At 38.4% G+C, this 23,357-nt stretch overlaps 1 protein-coding gene across 6 annotated transcripts in view; it reads right to left on the bottom strand.

Annotated features, from left to right (window-relative positions):
• Positions 1-23,357, bottom strand: part of REPS1 (RALBP1 associated Eps domain containing 1) — a 39,602-nt gene that overhangs the window by 5,456 nt on the left and 10,789 nt on the right. For 2 of the 6 annotated variants that reach the window (XM_082215911.1, XM_082215916.1), the window contains exons 4-17: positions 21,815-21,956; positions 17,310-17,437; positions 16,664-16,826; positions 16,076-16,139; positions 14,983-15,137; positions 13,892-14,028; positions 9,917-9,997; positions 8,128-8,215; positions 6,317-6,418; positions 5,605-5,677; positions 3,767-3,885; positions 2,984-3,048; positions 1,394-1,576; positions 939-1,034 (exon numbers count right to left, since the gene is read on the bottom strand). In XM_082215911.1, coding sequence (XP_082072037.1) covers positions 939-1,034; positions 1,394-1,576; positions 2,984-3,048; positions 3,767-3,885; positions 5,605-5,677; positions 6,317-6,418; positions 8,128-8,215; positions 9,917-9,997; positions 13,892-14,028; positions 14,983-15,137; positions 16,076-16,139; positions 16,664-16,826; positions 17,310-17,437; positions 21,815-21,956 — 1,596 coding nt within the window. The remainder of the gene's footprint in view (positions 1-938; positions 1,035-1,393; positions 1,577-2,983; positions 3,049-3,766; positions 3,886-5,604; positions 5,678-6,316; positions 6,419-8,127; positions 8,216-9,916; positions 9,998-13,891; positions 14,029-14,982; positions 15,138-16,075; positions 16,140-16,663; positions 16,827-17,309; positions 17,438-21,814; positions 21,957-23,357) is intronic. The other 4 variants (XM_082215912.1, XM_082215913.1, XM_082215914.1 and 1 more) reach the window with 4 other exon arrangements.

Raw genomic sequence — 23,357 nt, 5'->3', positions numbered from 1 at the left:
ACAATAGTGAGAATCAAAAGTGCCCACATGCCTGCTCCTCGCATGATGACCATTAACCAATGGTGGCTGAGCCATTACAGAAAGAGTTTGTTTCTAATCACCTCAGACCCTTGTTTCAATGGAGCTAGTTCACATATTCAGCAAGGTGTGCATTATTGAGAGAGATACCTTTGGCTGCAGACAGTTATGTATCTATCAAACAGCAAAAGCACTGAATGAATATGTAAGTCGGTTATCAACTGAATTTTGCTTTATTCAGCCAATGAAAGTAGATTTAATCTACAGCATTGACTCTTCTTATATTTTTTCATTTATTTCCAACCTTTCTACCCAAGGCATAAAAAAATTACACATAAAAAATTTACCACAGCAAAATAAGCAGCAGTAATATATCATAAAAATGGCATCAGCAAGCAGCAATCTGCAATATTATACAAAACCTTTTGTGCAACCACTGCTTTTCAAGAACTGAGCCATGACAGGAAGAACAATCCCGGTTTTACAGGTAACTCTAGCATCTGTTAAGACCCTATGGGAACATTATAGTCAATTTTAGTTTTAAAATTTTGCCACTACAACATGCTGCTATGCAAGTTGCTTTAAGAAACATGTGCTTTTTAGGTAAAATGGAGGTTGAAACCCATGATCAGTAGTAGCACTATTAATTAAATTTCTATACTTCATCTGAAGATCACAGGGCAGTTTACAAAATAAAACCACAAAAATACGTACCATTACAGCCACAACACCCTCCCCCAGTTTAAAAGGCCATAGACTTTAATTAAAACAATTTAAAGAATATTATTAGTAAAAGGCTTGGGAAAAGAGACGTCTTTGCCTGGTTCCTAAAGATATGTAACGAAGGTGCCAGGTGAGCATTCCACAAGTGGGAAGCCACCACAGAAAATACCTGTTCTCGTGTTGCACATTTTACATACCGTATTTGCAGGCGTACTAGAAACTGTTTTGTCTTCAAGTCTTCCATCACCTTTGGCAACTCTAAGAGGCCCAGCAGAATCAGGTGTTTTTTCTACCTAGAGACAGAAATAACTCAAAAATGCATCATGGCAAGCAAGCAAGCAATGTTTCAAATAATCTTCAGGTTTGGGAAAGAGTATGAGATCAGATACTTAAACTGAGACCAAATGTACACTCTCAAAGCTCACATAAAAGTGAAGCCTTTAACGGCCCGATCACACTGAGAAGTACCAGAATCCTCATAAACGCTAATGTCTGAGGCTTTTATATTTCTTCAAGTGCCAGCTACGCACTTTCTGTAAACTATCGAGTGTCTACTGGGCAATGGCATTCAACACTACCACATGAATATAACTGGACAGCAATTAACAGATTCTCAGATAATATAGCCAGAAGATATAATGTCTATGCTAACCTGCAAAACCTCTGGTTGTTTCTCAGTTTCATCATCCTCTTCTTCATTTACACCTGATGCAGCAAAAACCTCAAACTGGCTAAAATCTGCGAAGTTTGGCTGTTCTGGTATTTGCTGAGGTGAGGTACTGGTGTGTGCTATTAGACCTTCAGCATCTGATGAACGGTGAACATGAGCTCCAGCCTACAGGAAGAGAACCAATGTCACAGATTATGTTGGTACTTTTAAAAAGTTTACTAATGTAAAAACTCACTCAGATAAGAAAGTTTGCTTGGATACTAACCAAGTAAACAGAGTTCTTTTCTGACCTAAATATTCAAGGCATATTTGAATTCAGGTAAATATTTATAAGATGACAGGGGGAGACATTCTGGATAATTTGTCACCATGTAAGTGACATATGTTTATTTTGCTAGTTGTTTTCTTCCATATAAACATATAAGAGAAAAACATTTTTAAAATATATTTTATTGCTGTGGGTGCATGTAGACAATGATTCATGCCACTCAGTGTGACAACTTGGGTATGGTGGAGAACAGGGATAAAAGTTGTTAAGCTGCTCAGAAGCCATAGAGTGAGAGAGTCTGTTGGCACATAGTGAGGCCATCATTGTCTCTCGCACAAAGGGGTAGTGAAGGAGTGCCCCAGATGCAAGCTGTGGTGGGAAGGTTATTTGATTGCTTAATTCTTATTACTATTAAAGTAATTATTAAAATCCCTTTTCCAGAATATCTGGAACATAATGTCCTGTGAAATATAAAAACATGACAGAATGTAGATGAATAGAAACTAAGAATTCAACAAGTGAGAGGCCCCTGCTTATGTTCTATAGATGACAATTCCCATAAAATATTGACAGTATTACAGATAAAATATAATTATGATGATATCCATAAATTAGTATATACCCTCGATATCTTTCTTTTGTTTTCTGGCATGTTTGTGAAAGCAATACATTTCCACCATTCTCTCACAAAAGTATCTCTTTAATTCCTCTCACCATTCTCAACTTATCTGTTAATTTTTCAGTGAGAGGTATTTGCCATGTCTTGTACCAAGATGTTAAATTTGCTCCTTTAAGGTATTTCCAAAAGGCAGTGATGATCGTACATGCTGTCACCAGCAGCTAGCCTTTTAAAGAAAGGTTTGTGATCAGCTCCAGGTTCTTGTTTATAAACAAATTCAGTAAGGCTAATTCTGGGATCTTTGTAATGTGTTGGGGGATGATTTTGTCAATTTTGCCAATCACCTCATCCCAAAATGTCATTAGGTGATTTTACATGCTTGGATGTTCCATTTTCTTTAGCCAGATATTTGGTTAAATTGAAAATTTTAACAGTTGTCCTCACTGCAGCTTAGCTTACCCTGTTTTATGATGGAATTGTTCAGGATATTTATTGGACTTATTTTTACAGATTCTGAGGTTATCGTTTATTATCGTTTTCCTGTACATTTATTTCATTTCATTTTTCCCTGTTCTGAGATGGAACTATTCAATGAAGAGATTATTACAGTATTATTAACAGAAATCGGTACCACCGCTGAAAAGATGCAATTAATTTACAATTTCAACAGAAATCGAAGAATAACCTGTGTGGGTGGAGGTCTTGGAGGCACTGCAGGGGGGTAGGCAATCGCTCCAGTTTGCTGTTGACCTACAAGGCAGTAATATTTAGAAGAGAACACTAAATATGTTTTCAGCTGTGTTAACAACCTTTGGCTAAGTACTTTAAAACAAGCAGTTGTTTGGATGTAAGCAGGGTCAAGCTTCAGCAGTCACTTGCTGCTGTATTTTAATTGTTACATGGTTTAAGGGCTCAGCACGTTCCAAAACCTAGGCCTTCGGGCAAGTTTCTTGACTCATAAAATTCCTACAGATTAGCCTATGTAATCTTGATCACACAGGCTGCAATCCTGTGAACGCTTACTCAGCAGTAAAACCCCACTGAACTCAAGGGGTCTCACTTCTGAGTGAACGTGTATAGGATGGCGTGCCTCAAGCAGAAAGAAGAAAGTAAGGCACACTTCAACAAACTGGCTGCAGCTCCAGATGATTTCCGCAAACAAAGCAAGACAGGAGCTGACAGGAGAGAGATCTAAATCTTCAGGTAGGCTTTCTGCTGAAAAGCATTGTGAAAATTTCTCTTGTGCAACATGTTCCCATTAATAATTATATTTTAGGACACAAATATTAACACCATCCTCCACCCAAGATTGCAAACATGACTGAAACAAACAACCTTTCCTCCCAACTGTCTCAACATCATGAACATTCAGTACTGTTCTAAACAGAAAGGAGAACTACCCAAGTGACCCTGATTTAAGAATGAATAAAATAAACTGACTTTATAAAAGAATCTGAACCATGCCCACCTGGAGTAATAGTGAAGGTTCTGTTCATATCTAAAGATGATGATCTTGAGTGCGAAGGGTGAGGCCTTGGTGGTGGTGGTGGAGGAGCTATATTGTCGGGAGACGTCCCTGAATGTGATCTGAAAAACAATGGAACTACAGAAATTCTATTGCAAACTGTAGTTCATGAGTCCCATATAGTCATCAGAACACAGCAACTGTTTCCTTACCAGTAAAATTTGCTCTTTAAGAAGCTGGACATCTAAACTTTAACTACTGAAGATAACTGAAAAGTACCGAGTTGTGATCTGCCAGCCGTGATACAATGAAGAGACCTGCACTTGTAGATTAAGATCAGCTAGATCTCAAAGTAGCTGTCTTATTACAAAAGAATTTCAGAAATAGACTGGAAAGGGAAGTTGCTGATTTGCAACTTATTACCAAACTTAAAACCATGGAGAGATCTGGTTCGAATAGAGACATTGGATTCTGATCTCATTATACGTAATAAGCTATTTTTAGCCATCTCACCCCTTGCTTTTTCCTGTAAGACCAATTTCAGTCACAGTCGTCAAGAGGTTTACCACACCGATCAGCCAATCACCCATTCCCACCACCCTTCTGAGTAATAGCCATCCCCACCCTCTCACTATATATAAGGGTCTGGTGACTTCTGTTTCAGTGTATCTGAAGAAGTGTGCATGCACACGAAAGCTCATACCACGAACAAACTTAGTTGGTCTGTAAGGTGCTACTGGAAGGATTTTTTTTATTTTGTTTAGACTGGGGAAGTCACCTTGTTCAAATTATAGGGCCTGTTTTCTGCATGGATCTATCAAACCAGCTTGAAAATGGATAGCCTATTGTTTCCAGAGAACAATTTCTATTCTAAAATGAGACAAGCTCCTTTTTCACCAAAAGAATGGAAAGAATACAGTCATCCTTGTAGAAATACTTTAGAATGTGTACATGTGGCAATACTGGGAAATAGTTTTATATCATTAGATCTTTCTGCATTCTGGAAAACTCAGCTCCACTGCCCTTGCAATTTATAGGTTTGCATCACAATGCTGGAAACTAGAAGTTTGCTAAACAGCACACACACATATTTCCAAAGTTCTAATAGCACCCTATGGATCATGGATCTGACCTGAGGGCTTTATGTTGCCCATCCTCACTTCAGGCTGCAGAATGGAGGAAAGGAAATCTTATTCTATGACTGACAAATAGACAGTTAAAAATGGTGGTAAGTGAATACAGCTTGCAGGAGTGCTTAAATTCTTTGAGAATATATTCTTGGAGCCAGGAAAAGACACAAGACAAAAACAGTTGTGTCAAGAGGCATTGTAGTCGATAATTATGTATAACAGACCACCACCACTGAATGAGACCATCACTGAAGCACCACCCTGCACCCTTTTTATTCTGGAACTCAGTGCACTTTTCTGTGAGCGTTTTAACACTAAGTGCTTGTTCAACTTATGGACTGCTATACCACCAATAAACACTTAGGACAGGCATAGCCAAACTTGGCCCTCCAGATATTTTGGGACTACAATTCTCATCATCCCTGACCACTGGTCCTGTTAGCTAGCGATGATGGGAGTTGTAGTCCCAAAACATCTGGAGAGCCAAGTTTGGGCATGCCTGACTTAGAAGTGACGCAGCAGCTCTTATGTCAACACAAACACACACAAAAAGACCAATCAGGAAATTGACTCCTTCTAGAATTATGAATTTCTTTTAGAGATTACCAGGCTGTGTGTCTGGGGGGACAAACTGTGGAGTAGGAGCTGAGTACTTTACCCTTGGATAGGAGTTGCTACTTTAACATCATTCATATTTAAACATCTAATTACCGTTGTCTTGTTACAGTGCTTCCAATAGGTTCTGGATCAGAAGTAAAGGAATCTGAGCTGCTGTAACCATCTGCTGATATAAGAAAAAGAAAATCATACATTGCTTATTGATTAATCATGTTTTGATTATTCCACAGAATAATCTTACAGAATAAAACTTACAAGTGACTTTTCTATAAATAAGGTATATTGGTCACAAGTGACACAAAATTGATAAGCAAAACAAGTTTCCATACCAGAATCTTCCTACAATGGATCTGGCCTCTTCACATATATTAGATCATATCCCTTTACTCTGGAATAATCAACAATACCTACTAACCCAGGGGTCTGCACTGCAAAAATGCACTTTACAATTTCCACTACTTTGACTGAAGATCTGAGAAATTATATAGGTCTGAATGGATTCCAACTGGCTAGCAGCTACCAGACACAATCCTTAAAGTATGTGTAAAGAGGTCTAAAAGGGCATCAGAGTGGCTAGAGTGTGTTAAAGAATAAGACATCTCAATCCCCAACTCTGAAGGATGCTTCACATCCTTTTTCAAACACAAAATAAATGTGCATTTTAAAGTGTTTCCCACTGCACATAGATGGCCAGAGTAGCTGCTGAATGCACTACAGTCATTACAGTCATTTAGCTATTTGCAGTGAAATGAAATGAAACGAAATAGGCTGACACCCTACTAGGAAAGAAAACATTGATACTTGCCAACTGTATTTCCTCCTACAAATTTTGCAGATGAACTCATTTTACTTTCTTCTACAAGATCAGGTGATTTTACAAGTAAAGGACTCGTGGGATTTGTGTGATCTAAAAAGGAATAAAATATATATTTAGTAACAGTAAGTTAGTCTACCTCTCTTCTTATGGCAAATTTCACCTAATGCTCAAAGTCTGACACCATAGTAATATGTCAAAATTAAAATTTTGAACAGCTAAGATCATAACTTGCATTTCTGGCCACACATGTGTATATGTGGATATCAACTCCCCTCTCCATGTGCATCATATCACACACCAATCCCCAGGAACAGATTTTGGGGGAATGCAAAGGGAAGGGAAGACTGAAAAGCCAAATTACATGAACAGGATATCTGTTTCTTTTCGAAAAAGAAAAAGCATTTTTTATTTTATTACTAGATTAATGGCCACTCATCAAAACATGCTTTTGAGTGGCTTACAAAAGAATAAATAATACATAATATTAAAATACAAGACAATAATTTTAAGAACATCAAAATTGCTCAAATGCAACATAAAATGATATCATTCCAGTCTATTATTTGTAGGGGTTTAAAAGTCTGTATTATAGAAAAATGGCATAAGAAGCCACAATTACATTTTTTTTTATTCAAGCACCCTCAATCCATGTACTTCTTGTTGTCTGCATTGTCTTACAGTATTTTTATACTGCCACTTCTATATAGAGTTCTACTCAATGCCACCCCCCTTTGCAATTTTAGCTTCTCAATAAATGTGCAAGCTAAATCAGGCTAGAAAAGTGTGGCCTGGTTCAGATGCACATGAACAAGCCTTGTTCCTGTCAACAACCTGCTCCCTTTTCCTTCTCCAGTGGGGTCCCTATACTGTGCTTAATTTTGACTATGAAAGCCAGATTCACAAACCACGGATTGGAGATGGTTTGTTTCAACAAGCTAGTTTTTCCCAATTCCGATGTACCGTATTTTGCGCCCCATAGGACACACCTAGTTTTTTTTGGGGGGGGGGAATAAAGAAAATAATTTTTATTTCCCCCCCCTCCCAGGTGCAGGGCTGGAAGAACCAGGTCGGGGAACAGCGGGAAGGCGCGCTCCGCCTCCCCGCTGTCCCCCGAGCTTGTGGGGCTGGCGATGGGGAGAAGTGCGCTGAGCCCAGGACTGCAGGCAGCTCTGCACAGCCATCGGGAGCCGGGTGCGACTTCGTGCCGGGCTACTGATGACCGCACAGAGTTGCGCTGAGCCAGGGACTGCAGGCATCTCTGCGCAACCCTCGGAGCCGGTTTCCCGAGGGTTGTGCAGAGCTTCCTGAAGCCTGGAGAGCGAGAGGGGTCGGTGCGCACCGACCCCTCTCGCTCTCCAGGCTTCAGCGAAAGCCTGCATTCGCCCCATAGGATGCACACACATTTCCCCTTCATTTTTGGAGGGGGGAAAGTGCGTCCTATAGGGCAAAAAATACGGTAACAAATTGCAGATAGTTAAAACCAGAAGCTGAACCTTCTGATCTCCTCATGGCCATACCAGAGAAGAAGCTGGGGGAGCTGATGAGCCCTAGTCTCATTCACACAATTAAATGTGGCTAGTGAATGGCTTGTTTCTTGGTTTAGCATTTCATGTGAATGTGAAAGTGTAATAACTGAATAGGATAAAACTATTAATGGCTTCAAGAACCCCATAGTGACAATATCAATGGATACAAAAATGAATACATTGTTTGATAGGCTTGCAATAACTAATTGTGTTTGTGAAAATTAATGTTTAGCTACGCAAAGGTTGTTCTAAAGGCACCACCTAACAACTTACCATTTCCAGTTCTTTTAAGTTCCATTTCTTGCAAATGAATTTTGCTTGGAGTCATTCTAATAGGAACAGGATGAACAATAGCAGTATCCTAAGACAAAGAAGTATAAATTGAATTTAGCTTAGTAGAATTAATTGGTCTAAAGTTGATAGCTTAATCAAAAGTTTTATTAAAAAGGTTGAATACTAAAACAAACTCTGTTGCAACTTTGTTGTGATACTCAAAACAGTACATGACAGCTCTTTCACTAGCAAAGTACATGGAAGCCTATCATTTGCTTATCTGCATGGGCAAATCATCACTGGAGTAAAGCTTACTTACATTAAACAAACACTTTAAGCAGTTTGCACACAATATTCTGCTTGCACAAGGTTATATGTGTTTCTAAATAAGTTGTTCAGGAGCTCATGTGCCTTAATTTGTAGCAATTTACATGGTGAAGTATATATGAAAGTATATGGTCACAGCACAGTGGCAGCTAGACCACACTGTGCTGCACACTGCTTCTGTTGTACAGCAGTACGTGTAACACAGGGCTGGTTAAGATTCTGCTGGATCAAGCCAAAGGTCCATCATCTTACTCTCACTATGGCCAGCCTGATGTCAATAAAAAACTGGCAAGCAGGATGCAAGTGCAACAGCACTTCACTTCTGGCCCTCCAAGAAAAACTATGGCTCTACAAAAGCTGTCATCCCACCCACTTGCTGTAGGCCACCTGCCAGGATGCTTCATAGCCCACCCCGCATTACCTACTGCTCAGCTTAGCACTCTCAAAGAAAAAAGTCTGTGCCTTTAGTACCGTGTTTCTAAAACAGTATGACAAGTCACATGAGAGAATGCAGTTCTACTGAGGGAAGACCCTACAGCACACACTGATTTTCCTCTCATCAGATTTAACTTACCAACTACGGAAACTGCAGACAGCAAGAGAATATACAGGAGCCCTTCCCCACTCCTGGCTGGTTTGAGAAGAGCCAGAGATGTTCCTTTCTAGTGCTTTGCTCAGGCAGCGTGGGAGTCATTCACAAAGCAGTGAATGAAGATTATGCACCATCACATGCCCAATACATGGCTCTCAGTGGGATGGGGTACATGAGGGCAGAGTATGTTTGTTAGAGGTCCTGAAATTAAAAACTGCGAGAAACACCACACTATGGAGAATGAAGGATGTATATATGACTTGGGCAAATTGTCACATAGGGGCCATTATACAGACAAGGAACGCCTGTTGCCATGGTGTTGTCCATAGAGGACAGTGGTTGTGTTCATGAAAGAAGTGACATGTACTTAGGAGAAGTAGAAAAATGAAGATTAGCAAATGCGATTACATGGTATCTATAAAAAAGGGCTTTATGTGTGGGCTTTGGGATGAAAGGACTGGATCTGCGTGTGACTTTGGCTGTCCTTGTTCAAACTGGTCTTTGGCAAGTTACCATATTTATTTTCTAATTTCAATCCTGTTTTTCAGCACAAGGCAGCTAAAATGTGTCACAACCATAATGAATAAGAATTTCAACACACTCTGTACACTGAAGATACTTCAAAAATAATAATAATGAACAGACTGCATTTTATTTCTTGAACTCATAAAATGTTCTATAATTAAACTTGAATCATACTGCAGACATATGATTCCTCCAATAAATTTTAAAGCAGATAAAATGTATGACTTCTGCCACCATTTCCCACCAAGCTTTGTAGAATCATGCATTAACAGGCAAGATACAATTAATGAAAATTCAGAGTTAATAAAATTAATTTCAAACAAGCAAGCTAAGTGATTGACTTACAGGATCAGCTGGTGCAATGTTAGAATCAAATTGGGTCAGAGTTTGTGAGCTTGAGGAGCGTTCGCTAAATGTCTCCCACTGCTGAACAGACAGAGGAGAGACAAGTCAGCATGAGAGATGGAGTAAAGGTTTCCTGGAGAAGATTTAAGGTAGTTCAGAGGTTGCAATGGCAGTTGTTTTATTTGCAAAAACTGTCAACACACATTTTAAAAAATGTATTTTGAGCTTCATCCTTTCGGCTTCTCAATGCTACCAAGAATTTAACTGTCAAGTATTGCATAGGGTATGAGCAAATCAAGAGATTTCCCTTCTGTGAAAGTAAGTGTATATGTTTTAACAACAAAATCAAGCTACTGACAATGGAAACCTCTTATAATGTCTGATCATGCTGTATGTGTAAATACAATGGGCAGCATTCAGCTAACATATCCATATCAGTGCAATGATTTCCACTTGTGCAATGGGAATTCCTTCCCCCTTCCCCATCCCGTGCCATCCTAAAAATTTCAACAGAAGGTTGGGAAATGTGGGGGGCAAGTTGGTGGAGGGATGGGGGAGAATGTTTCATTGCACAAACAAAAATCCCTGCACTGATGGAATATTCACATAGTGCTACTTTGGATACAACCCTGTGTACTCCAATTTTTCCTGGATTTTTGTACATTGTTTTAATTTTCACCTCAAAATGAATCAGGAATAAAAGCTACAGATAACACTTTTACAAAATTACCAACAACTTGCCAATGCAATCCCCGAAGCAATCCTCAAAAATGTTTCTAATCTGAGTACATTTTATACCAGTGTAGAAATATTTAATTTATAATTGAAACAATGCTAAGGATTAGGAGTTCAAACTCGGTAAATCAATAGGGAGGTCCACCTTGGCAATCATTTCAACAAGATACAGAACATGCTCTGGCATAATACACAACTGCCAAGTCGGTTTTTCATGCTAAGAAAAGAAAAAAAAGACATGGACACAATAGCAAAAACCAGGCATCAAAGAAATTAAGATTTGATCTAGGATTTGAAAGGCAGATTACTTTGTAGAAGATTGGTGTTAATGTATCTCACGTTAGTGGAATGGTGAGTAACTTATTAGTCAAACCAAAACACTTCAGCAACCTCTTTCAGGTGGTCTTTATATCTTTTCCCAGTAATATGGGCCCACTTATCTATAAACAGCTGCTCAGGGATAAACAGATCACATGTGGCTGGGAAAATGTATAAGGGGCACATGAAATAATTAATATGCATTGATTTGCTATACATATTTCTTAGTAAGAGCTCTGAAAATCAAAAACTCCCTAAGAAATAGTATTTCCAGATACAGAAATATTATGCTCCATTTAGAAAAACACACTTCATGAAAACTTGTATACCCTAAGAATATGAATATTAGATATAATGACTAATCCATTATAACTAGACATGTTTCCTCAAAAGGAGTTCCCCATACTGCATGCGGGCTGTTTGTGATATGGCATGGAGATTAGAAGTTCCCACCAGGCCAGCAGAATTCCTTGGAATGAACCTTAAGCAGCTGTTTCGATTCTACCCAAGATAATGCCTGATGTATCAGGGATTTAAATCTTAATGCTTTCTGTTGATGGCTGCTAAATGCCACAACATCATCCTGCTTGTGACTTATGTCAGTACCTGGCAATCAAATTAGGAACCTAAAAAACAACAACCAGAATGTTTCATACCTAAGAAGGGAAATCTAGTGGGGAGCTCTGTTACTTGAATTACCTGTGGGGCCACTTCTGTCACTCATCATCATCCCTTGTTGACCCTGATTCTGGATCTTGTACTGACTTCTAGTATGTACAGTATTACATTTTCAGGCCCTAACCCTGTCTGATACTGCTGATACTTGTAGAGTAACAATTAATAAGGTCTCGTCATTAACTGCTACACCTTTATAAGTGGACAATGAAATAGTTTATATAGGAACATTGTACTGTAATGTTACTGAAAATATTTTCACACTGATTCAACTTGCTTTGCTAGATGTTTTAGAGCATTGTATTTCACAACAATTTGATCTAGTTAAATGAAGAGTAAGTTACTGCGTATTATGAATTATAAGTGAGACAGTAGCACAATCTTTGTTATCCTAAAAATGCCAGACAGATTAGCATGTTGGACAGTAGATATATTTTAAATAAAATAAAAAATAAATCAATTTGACAACCCTAGAGGCAGTTCCAATATGAAGAGTCAAGACTCCTCAAGAAGACCTAACTGTTAAAAACAGTGTAAGAATTTGACATAAGTTAACTTTCCAAGTAGATAGGTGAGTGTGGGGATGACAGCATGTTTAAATACAATCTCCACATAACCCCCAACAAACCAAACAATGCAAAGAAAGGCAAGTGAAATCGTAATCTGAAAATTGGATAGGTTTCCCAAATAAGCAAAACAATGCAAAAGTTCATTCCAAGAAGATTAAACATGATTTAGCAAGTATTTGAACTAGATACATTTGTACATAAAAACTCAACTGGCCTCAAGCCTGCCATGAAATGTAAACATATTGAATTTCCTACATAATTGTTTACACTTTGATTTGGCAGTATATAGGATTAATAATTCAAAAGAATCAGAGTGCTAAGTGCTGTTCTAGAATTTTTGGAAATATAACCCAATACACATTAGTCTTAGTAGTATTTGTCAAGCATTCTGTATTACTTTCAGTTAAAAAAAATATACTACCCCTTTTTTGTTGCTCTTCTCATTCACATACCTCTGATCTCTTGATTACAAGGAAACACCTTTCAATTCATTTTCTTATAGTATATCAATTGTGTGAAATAAATAACTAAATAAAAATCATATGCCTGGGTATTTTTACTCATTCCTCACCTCTAGGCTTCTAACTTCGGAGGAACCTTGACATGCCAATTACTACTGGATGCCTGAAGATTTACATATACAACAATTTAGGAATTGCCCTGTAGGTTCCAACCAAGAAAGGTAGTTTAGGGTCTGCTGGAACAACAGGAACCTCTGAAAGCTCACAACTGAAGTGTGAAAATAATGGCCATCTCTGGTTTGACACTAGTAACTTGCAATCACGAGGCATACTACCTCACATACATTCCAAAAGCAACTATTTTGCCTAATAGCCATTAAGACATCTACCAGTCCAATAATATGGCAACTCTTTAAAAATCTCACCTGTTGTTGTTAATTATTACCTTTTGCAATAAGCAATGCCATAATTATGCATACCAGGCAAATCAATAGTAATTTTTGGTCCTTCTTTGAATCAAAATTTCCCTATAATTATGCTTATTAATTGAGCCAGCATAGCATAGTAAATGGTAACTGATATTTCTGTTGTTAGAATATGTATTTCTTACCTAGTGGATTTTACTCAAGTTTCCTATGCATTATATAATTACTCATTTCCTTACTATGTGATGGTAGGGCATTCTACAGGGTGGGTGCCACTACCAAGAAGGCCCTCTACCTGGCTCCCTGTAGCTTTACTTTTGCAGCCTAAACAGCAGCCTGGTTTACAACAGATCTTGACAGTGCAAAACTTGCCTATGTTTTCAGGACGTTCAGGAGGATAGTTTGGAGAACTTGAGATCCTCCTGAAAGACCTGTTCCAATCTTGGTCTTCTGCACAGGCACTGTTACTGTCAAGAAATTATGCCACCGAGGTAACAACAGGCCTAATGCTGAATAGAGGACATATCACCGATGGAACAGTCCACCTTTAATGATTAAGAGGAAGTATAGATTAATAATTAAATGTTTGAGCACCTGTTGACAATCTCAAAATATACCCTTATGTATTATGGCTTAGGATCAAGGCCATATATTTCTGCTCAGTTTATGAAGTGAACACTCAAAATGAGGCACATAAGCCAGCTTTTATGGCACAGTGGCATCTAGTTCATATTGTGTCATACATTAGATTTTAAAATAAGAAACTTTCAAAGTAAGATACTGTTTGCTAACCTCACTGCTTTGATTCAGCTCGGGCCATGTTTGATTTAGTGATGGCATTGACGGCGATTTGCTTGGAGGTGCTTCTGCTGGTGAACTTGCATAACCTACCTCACCAGACTGATCCCCTGCTTCTGAAACAGGAACCACTATGAAAGTCAAGCACAATCGTGTGTTAACGTCTTAATTAGGTTTCAATTCAAAGCTTTACTAACTATAATTTGTTCTGTGTATCAACCTCACTTATTACAGAAGCTTGCTTGTAACGCAAGGTTATCTATGCACATTTTCAAAATATATACACTGCAGCAGTGATAATTTAAAATTATAGGGCTCAAGGAATGTAACACTATTCTATTTTAAAAGGTTTTCCTAGCAACACTCTTGCAATTTAAATTAATAAGACACAGATACTGAAATAAGAAACCAGAAGCTTGAAAACGGGATTTACAAACTGGAGGAAGTTCCAATCTCTCTTCTCCTACAGAGGTTGGGAGAGGTGCTAGAGTCTCTTCTAGTAACAGACCCTCATGGAAATTCTATTCCAAAAGGTCCCGACCTTCAAGGGCAGCCCTTGGGATGTCAGCAATCATACTAAAGTCTCAAACAGGAACATTAATATAGTTTTCATTAACTTATTTGTGGAATCATAGGGATTTCACATATTGCTTTTGGGTACATGAGTTTGCTAAGATTAAACACCCTTGAATCTGTTTACTTGTAGTTTCCAAAGAAATAGAGCTTGGCTACAAAAATGTAGTTGCTAGCTTGAGGGATCATACTGCAAGTTCAGTCCACCATCTCTCACCACATTTTCAATAGTGACTCTAAAACAATGACTCACAATACACAAAACCACCCCAAGAATAAGAAATTGCTTCCTTGTTAACAGGCCTTTGTGTTGCACTCAACTAACTTTTACTCAGTGCAGACCCACTGAAATGAATAATCATGACTAGTTTAAGTCCATTAATTTCAATGAATCTACTCTGAGTCAACCTTAAATTAGTACAATTTACACTGTAAATTTTATGTTGCCTAATGACATCCTACTTTTAACAGTAGTTTTAAAGGAACAAAACTCTACAGAAGAAAGGAAATACCTGCTGAGTCCTCCAAATCAATCAGTTTGGGCATTAAACTTTCAGGCAGTTTCTCAGGCAAGTCATAGCCATTCTTCCTAGCAACTACTAGATGGAAAGCAGCACAGAATTCATCCAGTGTTAATGCACCATCTTTATCAAAATCCGACAGCTCCCTGAAAAGGCGAGGGAAAGTATTACTTCTAAACTATGTTTCTATTGAACTTCACTTTTACTGAGAAAGCTTTAAGCTCACACCACACAGTCTGGCACTCTGCTTCTAAAACGAGGTCAATGTTCAGCAATTTCACCTTCCCACTACAATCCACTATGCTTCCTGAATATCTGCTCCAGAAAACTGGAGTACCATAAGTAATAGCATGGGTGGTAGGCACAAGGGACTAGAGGGGAAGGTGGAATTGGCAAAAATCACTTCTTCCCATTTCAGCCAATAGGAGCCTTCTGTTACAAAAAAGAAAGAGCAAGCAACATGGGATCAAAGACACTATATACAGTGTTGCTGAATCAAATGTTTGGCTGCTATTCTATACAAGAAAAGTGAGTTTTTTTGAGAGATGGGTTAAGCCTAGACTTCTTAAATGTCCTTTTAAGTAAAACATGAGGAATCATTCAAAATATTTGAATGCAAATTATCTGCAAAGTATCGGTTCAGCTGAGCTACCCCTTGGGAAGCTGTTAAGTGTTCACTTTCTGCTCACTGGTATATTGCCTTGCTGAAACTTATCATGATATTATTTCAATATGGTATTCAGCAATATGGCGATTTATAAAACAGCCATATTACAAAAGGTAAGCTTTATTTCAAAATTAGGTCAGATGAAAGTTTATTATTTGATCTGCATGGGAATAGGATTTCACTTCTAACTGTTCAAGCCTACACATCTACTCAGATATAAGCAAATAAGTTCAGTGATACCTCCTGCCAAGTATGCATGTATAGGATTGCAGCAAAAGTTACACTGACAGTGCAGGGGATATGTTTTAATGTAAATTATGAAAGGTAATTTAAATGCTAGGCATTTCAGCTCCACAACCAAAGAAATATGATTTGAAACAAAGGAACTTCCCCAACCTAGCTATATTTCACACTTACCAAATGTGCGAAAGTTCAAGAATAGGAAGTTTTGATTTTGTAAAAAATTCTTTAGCTGCAGAACCTGAAATATTAAAACAATGACGTTTAACTTTGATTCTAAAATTATAACTTGGAAGGATTATAAGTGTATTGCAAGAAAAAATATGTAAGTGTATTGCAGAAATACTGGAAATAGTGAGGTTCTAAAGAGAGTTCTATCTTCTAACGTTAGTTTTAAAAATTATCTGGAATCATACTGTATGCAATAATATAACTGTAGCACTCATCACAAAACTTTAATGGCATATAAATTGTATATAAAGTCCAAGAAAGGTTGGTGCCTAAGATTCCTTTCTATAAATCAGAGGATTCTTTAAATTAAAAGATTCCTTACACTGCTTGCCTCACTGTTCCAGAGGATCTTTCGACCCACTAGAACAGATTTTGGAGGGCACATGGGAAATCAACAAAACCTGCCTCTCCCTTCCATTAGCAAGAACCAGGAATGCAACTCTGCTTACAGAATCTTAGAAATCAACCCAGTGTCTTTACTAGTAGGAAACTGAAATATGTACTTTTGTAACTTATGTGTTTAAAAGAACTCACCTGGAATATATCCGTTTAGATCAGGTTGAATGGTTTTAAACTGATTTATGTAATATTGCCTTTGTTCATCTGTTATTTTCCAAGGATCATCATAACTACTTGATTGCCTACGAATTTCATTTGTTGTAGTAACTGATGCTACAGTTCGTACTGTTGTCTGGTCCTGAAAGGAAACATTTTTCTTCAGCATTATATAAATGTATCAATAGCCTACCATTTTGTATATTGACCTAAGAAAGGAAATGAAAGTTATTTATTGAAGTAGCTTTAGAAGTCTTCCAGTTTGTGCTGGTTAGGTGGGATTCTAAAGAAAGTATTTTGAAAATATACTTAAGATAGAAGTAGCAACATTCATGTAAGCAACACAAAGCTATGAAAACTATGCAAAGAATAGTTTAAAATAATTATAAGGACAAAGTAAAGCTGAAAGTTAGTTTTGCATATGCTGGCAGGTTAACTTAAAAGATTTGCTTGATCAAGAATCTTCAGTGAAAGAGGTTATTTTATGTAAAGAAGAATAGATCAGAGACTGATCTTAAACACACTCACATTTAGAGTCACGGCATGAATCTTTGGTGACAATATGAAAATGACTGACATTAATTGGAATGAAGCAAATCAAAAGAATACCAATAAAATGTCACACCTGGACAGAAGCAGGATGCATGGCTAAAATAGTACTGGTTGGTGTGTTATCAGCAAAACTGACCCAGTTTTCTTGGTGCGGTGGTGGTGAATGGCCAGACCACATGGGATCACCAGTATTACAGGAGCCTGAAAACCAAAACAGTTCAATTTCAAGACTGCCACACAGTCTATTCAAGAAAAGTCATAACCAGGAACCATGGGACAAATTCTGTGAGATCACATGATTCTAGATTCAATGCAGTGCCACATTGCAAAATGTTCCTAAAACTGAGGGATACTAATGTGAGTGGGGTGCTGTTCCTAGGAAAACAGGGGACAGAAGCGGTACCCGGAAAGCTGTCTGTGGACAAACACTGGCTCCCTCAGCCTGAAGTGAGATTAGCGCCACATCCCATAGTCGCCTTTGGCTGAACTTAACCATCCTGTGGTTGGTTTTACCTTTACCTAGGAAAACAAACAATTCCCCAGCCCAGAACAAGGTCCACACAGGAACCTATGCATCCCTTTGGTCCCTGGTCTATAATTTAATTCTGACAATGAGGCCAAATGAGGGCTTGGTAAACTGGGAAATGAATCAGGCATAAATGCTCCCATTACCCTTCTTACTCCCTGGTTTATGGTAACCCACTGACCCATGCAACTTAATTAGGTAAATTAGGGCTATCACAAACCAAAGTTTATCTCCAAAGAAGGATTAGAAACCCAGTTCAAATGACTGTTTTCTTTCCACTCAGTAAACAAACTACTCCATGTGACAAACTTGTTTGCCTGATCTGAATGCAACAAACTGGCCATCACACTAGGATGCAAGGAATTTGATACAAGCATTTGAGGAATGAGCAACTGAGCAAAAGGCATGGTTCTAATGGTCAAACCATGGTGTGGCTATGATGCCCTGTAACAGACCAATATCTACAGGATATCACAGAAAAAAATTATATAACAAATATAATATACCGCTTATGCAATAAAAGGCCTCTAAAGTGGGTTTTCACAATTCTAGATTGGAGCTGGAACCTGACTATGGTCTGCCTCTTGTTCTGTGCTGCATTGTTGCCTGCTCCTTAATTCAGGAGGCCACTACCACACTCAAAGAGCACTTGTGCCCTTCCCAGAAAAGGATGACAAATACTAACTGTAGTATATTGAAAAATCAGGAACTTAAATCTCTGTGTATCACAAGTGAAAGTTTAGCATTCTCATGCATATACTTAGCAGGACTATACACAGAGCACTAAAACTATTTTAATAGGGGAAAGGCTTTGAAAAGCAGAATTCTCCTAGATTAATACCTTACAGATTACTATTCTTTTGCTAGGAAAGGTCACGCTTTTCAGTGCAAAGGAAAATTAATCCCTCTTTAATAAATACGAGTCTATTTTGGTAGAGGAAGGAAAGATGTGAAGCTCCTTTTCCTCTTTAGAACCAGCACAGGAAGAATTGGAACAGTTTTTATTATTAAATTCACAAGGGTGCTATTAATAAATCTAACAAAAGTAAATCCTGTTCTACTGAAGTTTTTCGGGGGTGAGGTACTCTGGACTATTTAATGATAACACCTTTTTGCAAATGAACTCGCTAGATTGAAGTAATTAGATTGTTTAAAGTATTTTTAAAAGCTGAAGCGCTACCTCAAAATTTGACAGTTGACCTTGTCCATTCTTTTCAAAACGGCTCTGTTTATCAATGATCTAGTCTGTAGCAAAGCAGCAACAGCTGCTAAGTGGACAAAGGAGACTTCTTCCTCAGAAAAAGCCTTTCCCCCTATTACTTCAAGTATGGCCTAATAGTAGTCTTCCTTATGGTCACTACTGTCCAGCTTCCCTGCTGTTGCTAACTTTTCTCTCTCTTCACCACAGCTGATCTGAAACTCTTTGACATGGCTGCCAATCTGTAGGGCCTGGGTTGTTTATGCATAAACAATATTCCCCAACACACACACACACACACACACACACACACACACACACACCTGAAAAAGCTCTGGCTTCTATCTAAGTAGTATGGAAATAATGATGGTTCAGATGGAGCAAGTGGTGAAGTAGTAGCGATGGACAAATGATGAGGTGACATGATTCACTGCCAGCTCTCAAGACAAGCAATGCCCTTTGGTTCCCTGTTAACAACTGATGTCCCAACATGCCCCAGAAGTTCTATTTCCAACAAGGAACACTTTATTAGAACGCTTTATATTCTTGTTCTGGCTGCCTTAAATACCTTTCTTTGAACTTTCTAGATTATTTGTATAACATGTTGCCAAACTGTCTAATTTGAATGTCACAAATGATAAATCACCCTAAAATGGAGAATTCAATGTTGCAATAAGGCGACTGTTCTGTCAAAGCAAGCATTGGCTTGCCAGGTGGAACAATCTCCCACTCTGCTCTGCTCTCGCTGTGTGCTGTTCCAGAGGTTCTCCTGACCCCCGTGCCAAGTCAATTTCAGGGGATAAGTGAGGGAGGAGTCCTTGCACAGCGCTTGCGCCGATGGGACCCATTAGTTGAATCCTGCCCTAAGAAATCAACTCAACAATTATTCAATGCAAATTTGAACAGGAGCACAAGCAAGCTGCAGTTCTCAACTGCCCGCTACTTATGACTTTCTCGGTACAACCAAATAGCAACTGATTACTGAAACTATATACACTTTCTGGCAGAAATAAAAACCTCATTATCCTACAACAGTCAACAACAAAAAGATAGATTATTAAATTTGTCCATAAAGTTATCAGAGTTCAAGGTGGTCTTGCCTAAGACTTAGGCCTAACTGCAATAAAAAGTGAGGCATGCAAAGACTGGAAAACTGAGCAAAGATACTTTGGAACAGTAGAGCTGGACTCTCAAGCAGAAATCAAGAAACAATTGTGATCAAGCCTCCAAGGTTTATCCTAATGATGACAAATACCGAAGCAGTACGAGGGATATAAGTATGACATGATTTAATGAAACATAGTACTAAGCACAGAGTTCAACCTCCTTTTTTAAAAATAAAAATAAAAATAAAATGCAGCTCTTGTGCCCATAAGCTAGACCCGACAATGTATGGGCAACATCTGCTGAAAACTCGGAAGCACACAATGTGACAGAATAAGCTTTTTAGGACGCTAGATGCAAGTTTTCAAGGTACTTGCCCATACCCAGGCTAGGAAAATATGGATAAAAATAATGCAAAGAGAAAATGTGCAAAAAATACACAAAATAAGACAAATTGCTTACTAACAGTACATAATTTAGGCAGGTTGCAGATTTATTTTTAGTGCAGAATATACATGGTCTTGCTTGGTATCTGCCTACCAAAAAATAGTTTTATTTGGAGGTTTGGTTTTCTTCTGGGCCTCCTCAAAGATGCTCACCACATTAGATGCTAGTCAGTTTGTGCTTCCTGGCTGTGGTGCTATATTCCCTGACATTGTCCAACATCACAAAACAGTCTAAGAAGTAGTTTTTATTGATTTGGGTTCCATTAAAAAGTCTACTGAAATACCCTTAATTTTCTAATGCTTGGAACACTTAGCTACTTTTCTTTTTCAAGGTTCAGCTATTTTTGAAAGCACTACATCGTGTGCTATTTTTAGTATAGCGTTTACACTCTATTTTAACATCTCTCTTACTCCTCTGGTCACTGTCTAAACCAAATAATGTTCATATAAGCACATCTAGCATGTAACATTAAGTCAAATTATCGTTAACCACAAGTGAGCAAGCAGGCGGATACATAGAGCAAAAACTGTGGCTGCTTTACTCTTCCCCTGGTCCTGCTGCTGCTAAGTCATGGGAAGTTGGGCTTAGGGCTTGTCTCCTCCAAACAGATCATGTGTGACCTACAGCACTGGATGCTATAAACATGTGGTTAAGATTCCAACTTTAGAGTGTTAGCCTAAAATTGCCTTCTTCAATGAAATTCACAATTTAAAGCTTTAATGTGAAGCGTCATTAAACAGAACATGCATTCTATTTTATGTCCTTCTTGTTGTTGCCTGAAATATTCCAACAAGCCTTCGCAACTTTTTACTACTGAATTTCCTTATCACAATAAAATGTTTGGGCCTCCTCTAGTGTACAAGTGACCAGAAAGAAAACAGTCTTGTGTGAAGCTGAAACACTTAAGGTGTCTCCCTCAAAAGCAAACAAAAACTGATCAAAATAATATTGCAGGGCCAGATGCATTCTCACAAAGATAAATCTTATGGAAATTAAGAGTTTTCAAAAAACAGGATTGTACAATTGATTCCTTAGACCAAAATAAAGGATGGGATGTTGTACTGGGGCAAGATGGTAGGTAAAAGGCAAGGGTGCACATTCCTAGTTGACTTTTTACTAGCGTGAAAGGAACATACTGATCAGGACATACTGAGGTGGGCCAGAGGATTACTTTTGTCTCCCTGATTCAAGTCTGTACCTCCCTAGAGTGGCCTGCCTCATACATGGGGCACTACTAGGCTATATTAAGAAATCCACAATCTCAGGCAACACTTGAAGCGTGACACAAGACATTTATTTATACCTGCTTGTGCTTCGCTAAAGGGAGCCCAAAAAGGCCCTGGTCTCTCATTATTTCCTCCGCTGGGATGGCGGCTGTGCTTCCTCCATGTGTGCGGAGAGGTTGGTGGAGATTGCTGCGGTGAAACAACGGGAGATGTGGACTCCTAATAAAACAAAGGAAGTTTTAAAAATGTTATACTATGTACCTAAAACAATCTTCTAAAAACCACTTTATTTAAGAACAAATTCTTTCGTAAGAACAGGTGGGATTTTAATACTAACAAAAAGATCAAGGGCAAGGCAAATAATAAAACTTAGTGGGCACATTAAAACTTGTCATGCATTCAAATGAATATTGAAAATAAATAGCCAGTTCTTGTAATTTAGCCATATTAGGTTTTGCCATTTATTTTTACTTATGTATGTTATCAGAACCAGTTGTGTAATTCACTGGACTCATTTCCCACTTGTTATATCATCTCCAAAAGTGAAACCGTTTCATTATTTCTAAAGCTCCTATTACTAGGAAACAAATAAAAGATTTAGAAAAACAGGCCTTACTTGCAGACTTTGGATGCCATGGTAAATTGTTAGTCAACACAGTGGTACCTCTGGATACGAATGGGATCTGTTCTGGAGCCCCATTCACATCCTGAAGCGAACACAACCCACGTCTGCGCAGGTCATGATTTGCCGCTTCTGCGCATGCATGAGACGTCATTTTGACCGTCTGCACATGCACGAGCGGTGAAACCGTCACCGTGGAGCGCAACCTGAAAAGGCTCAACCTGAAGCAACTTCAACCCGAGGTATGACTGTACCTACCCATGACTGCCACCAAACTACAATGCTACTGGTAAAATATAGAGTACAGGTTATAAAAATGATCATGAAGATTGTAACGAAATCACATCTCGCTCTCCAAATAAGAGTACCTAGACAGAATTGCATGCAAGTGTCTGGAAAAAAATGACAGGATAGAGGGCTGAATCCAAAGAAGGTCACTCTTGCAAGGATGTTTCATATCCCCTACATGGGGATGCTTTTGAAGATGACTTGGAAACTTCAATTGGTCCATAATGCAGTGGCCAGACTGGCTTATCCTAGCCTTTTTCTAGAATATGGGTGCTTCATGTAAAGAAAAAAAGATGTAAAAAGACCTAAAGCACTAACAAAGACCTCTCAAGGAGCTTTAGTTGTAACTTAGCTGTACTAGTATGAAGCAATATAGTGTAATTTCTCTTAAATAAAGGGGGGGGGAGCAATACACTCAAACTAGCGTGCTTGTGAAATCAGATTGCAGCCAAAATTGTAAGACTAGTTTGACAACACAATCTGTAGCAGCAAATTTAGTTTTTGACCTACATGCAAAGTTACAAGGTATAATGAGTGATTCTATTCTGTTTGGCACCAGGGATGGAATTCAACATAGCACTAAATGGGGTACACACGTGGGGAATGAGGTTCATTTGTACAATGGGGCTTCTGCCTCCCTCTGCACACACCCTAAATCTGTTCTGGAGCTTCTTCCCCTAAGCTTTCAGAGCCAGATTTATAAAACAAAT

The sequence above is a fragment of the Podarcis vaucheri genome (assembly GCF_965113315.1).
Source record: "Podarcis vaucheri genome assembly, chromosome: 3".
NCBI classification, from domain to species: domain Eukaryota; kingdom Metazoa; phylum Chordata; class Lepidosauria; order Squamata; family Lacertidae; genus Podarcis; species Podarcis vaucheri.
Note: the sequence above shows the minus strand (reverse complement) of the source record. Positions and strands in the feature narration are given on the sequence as shown.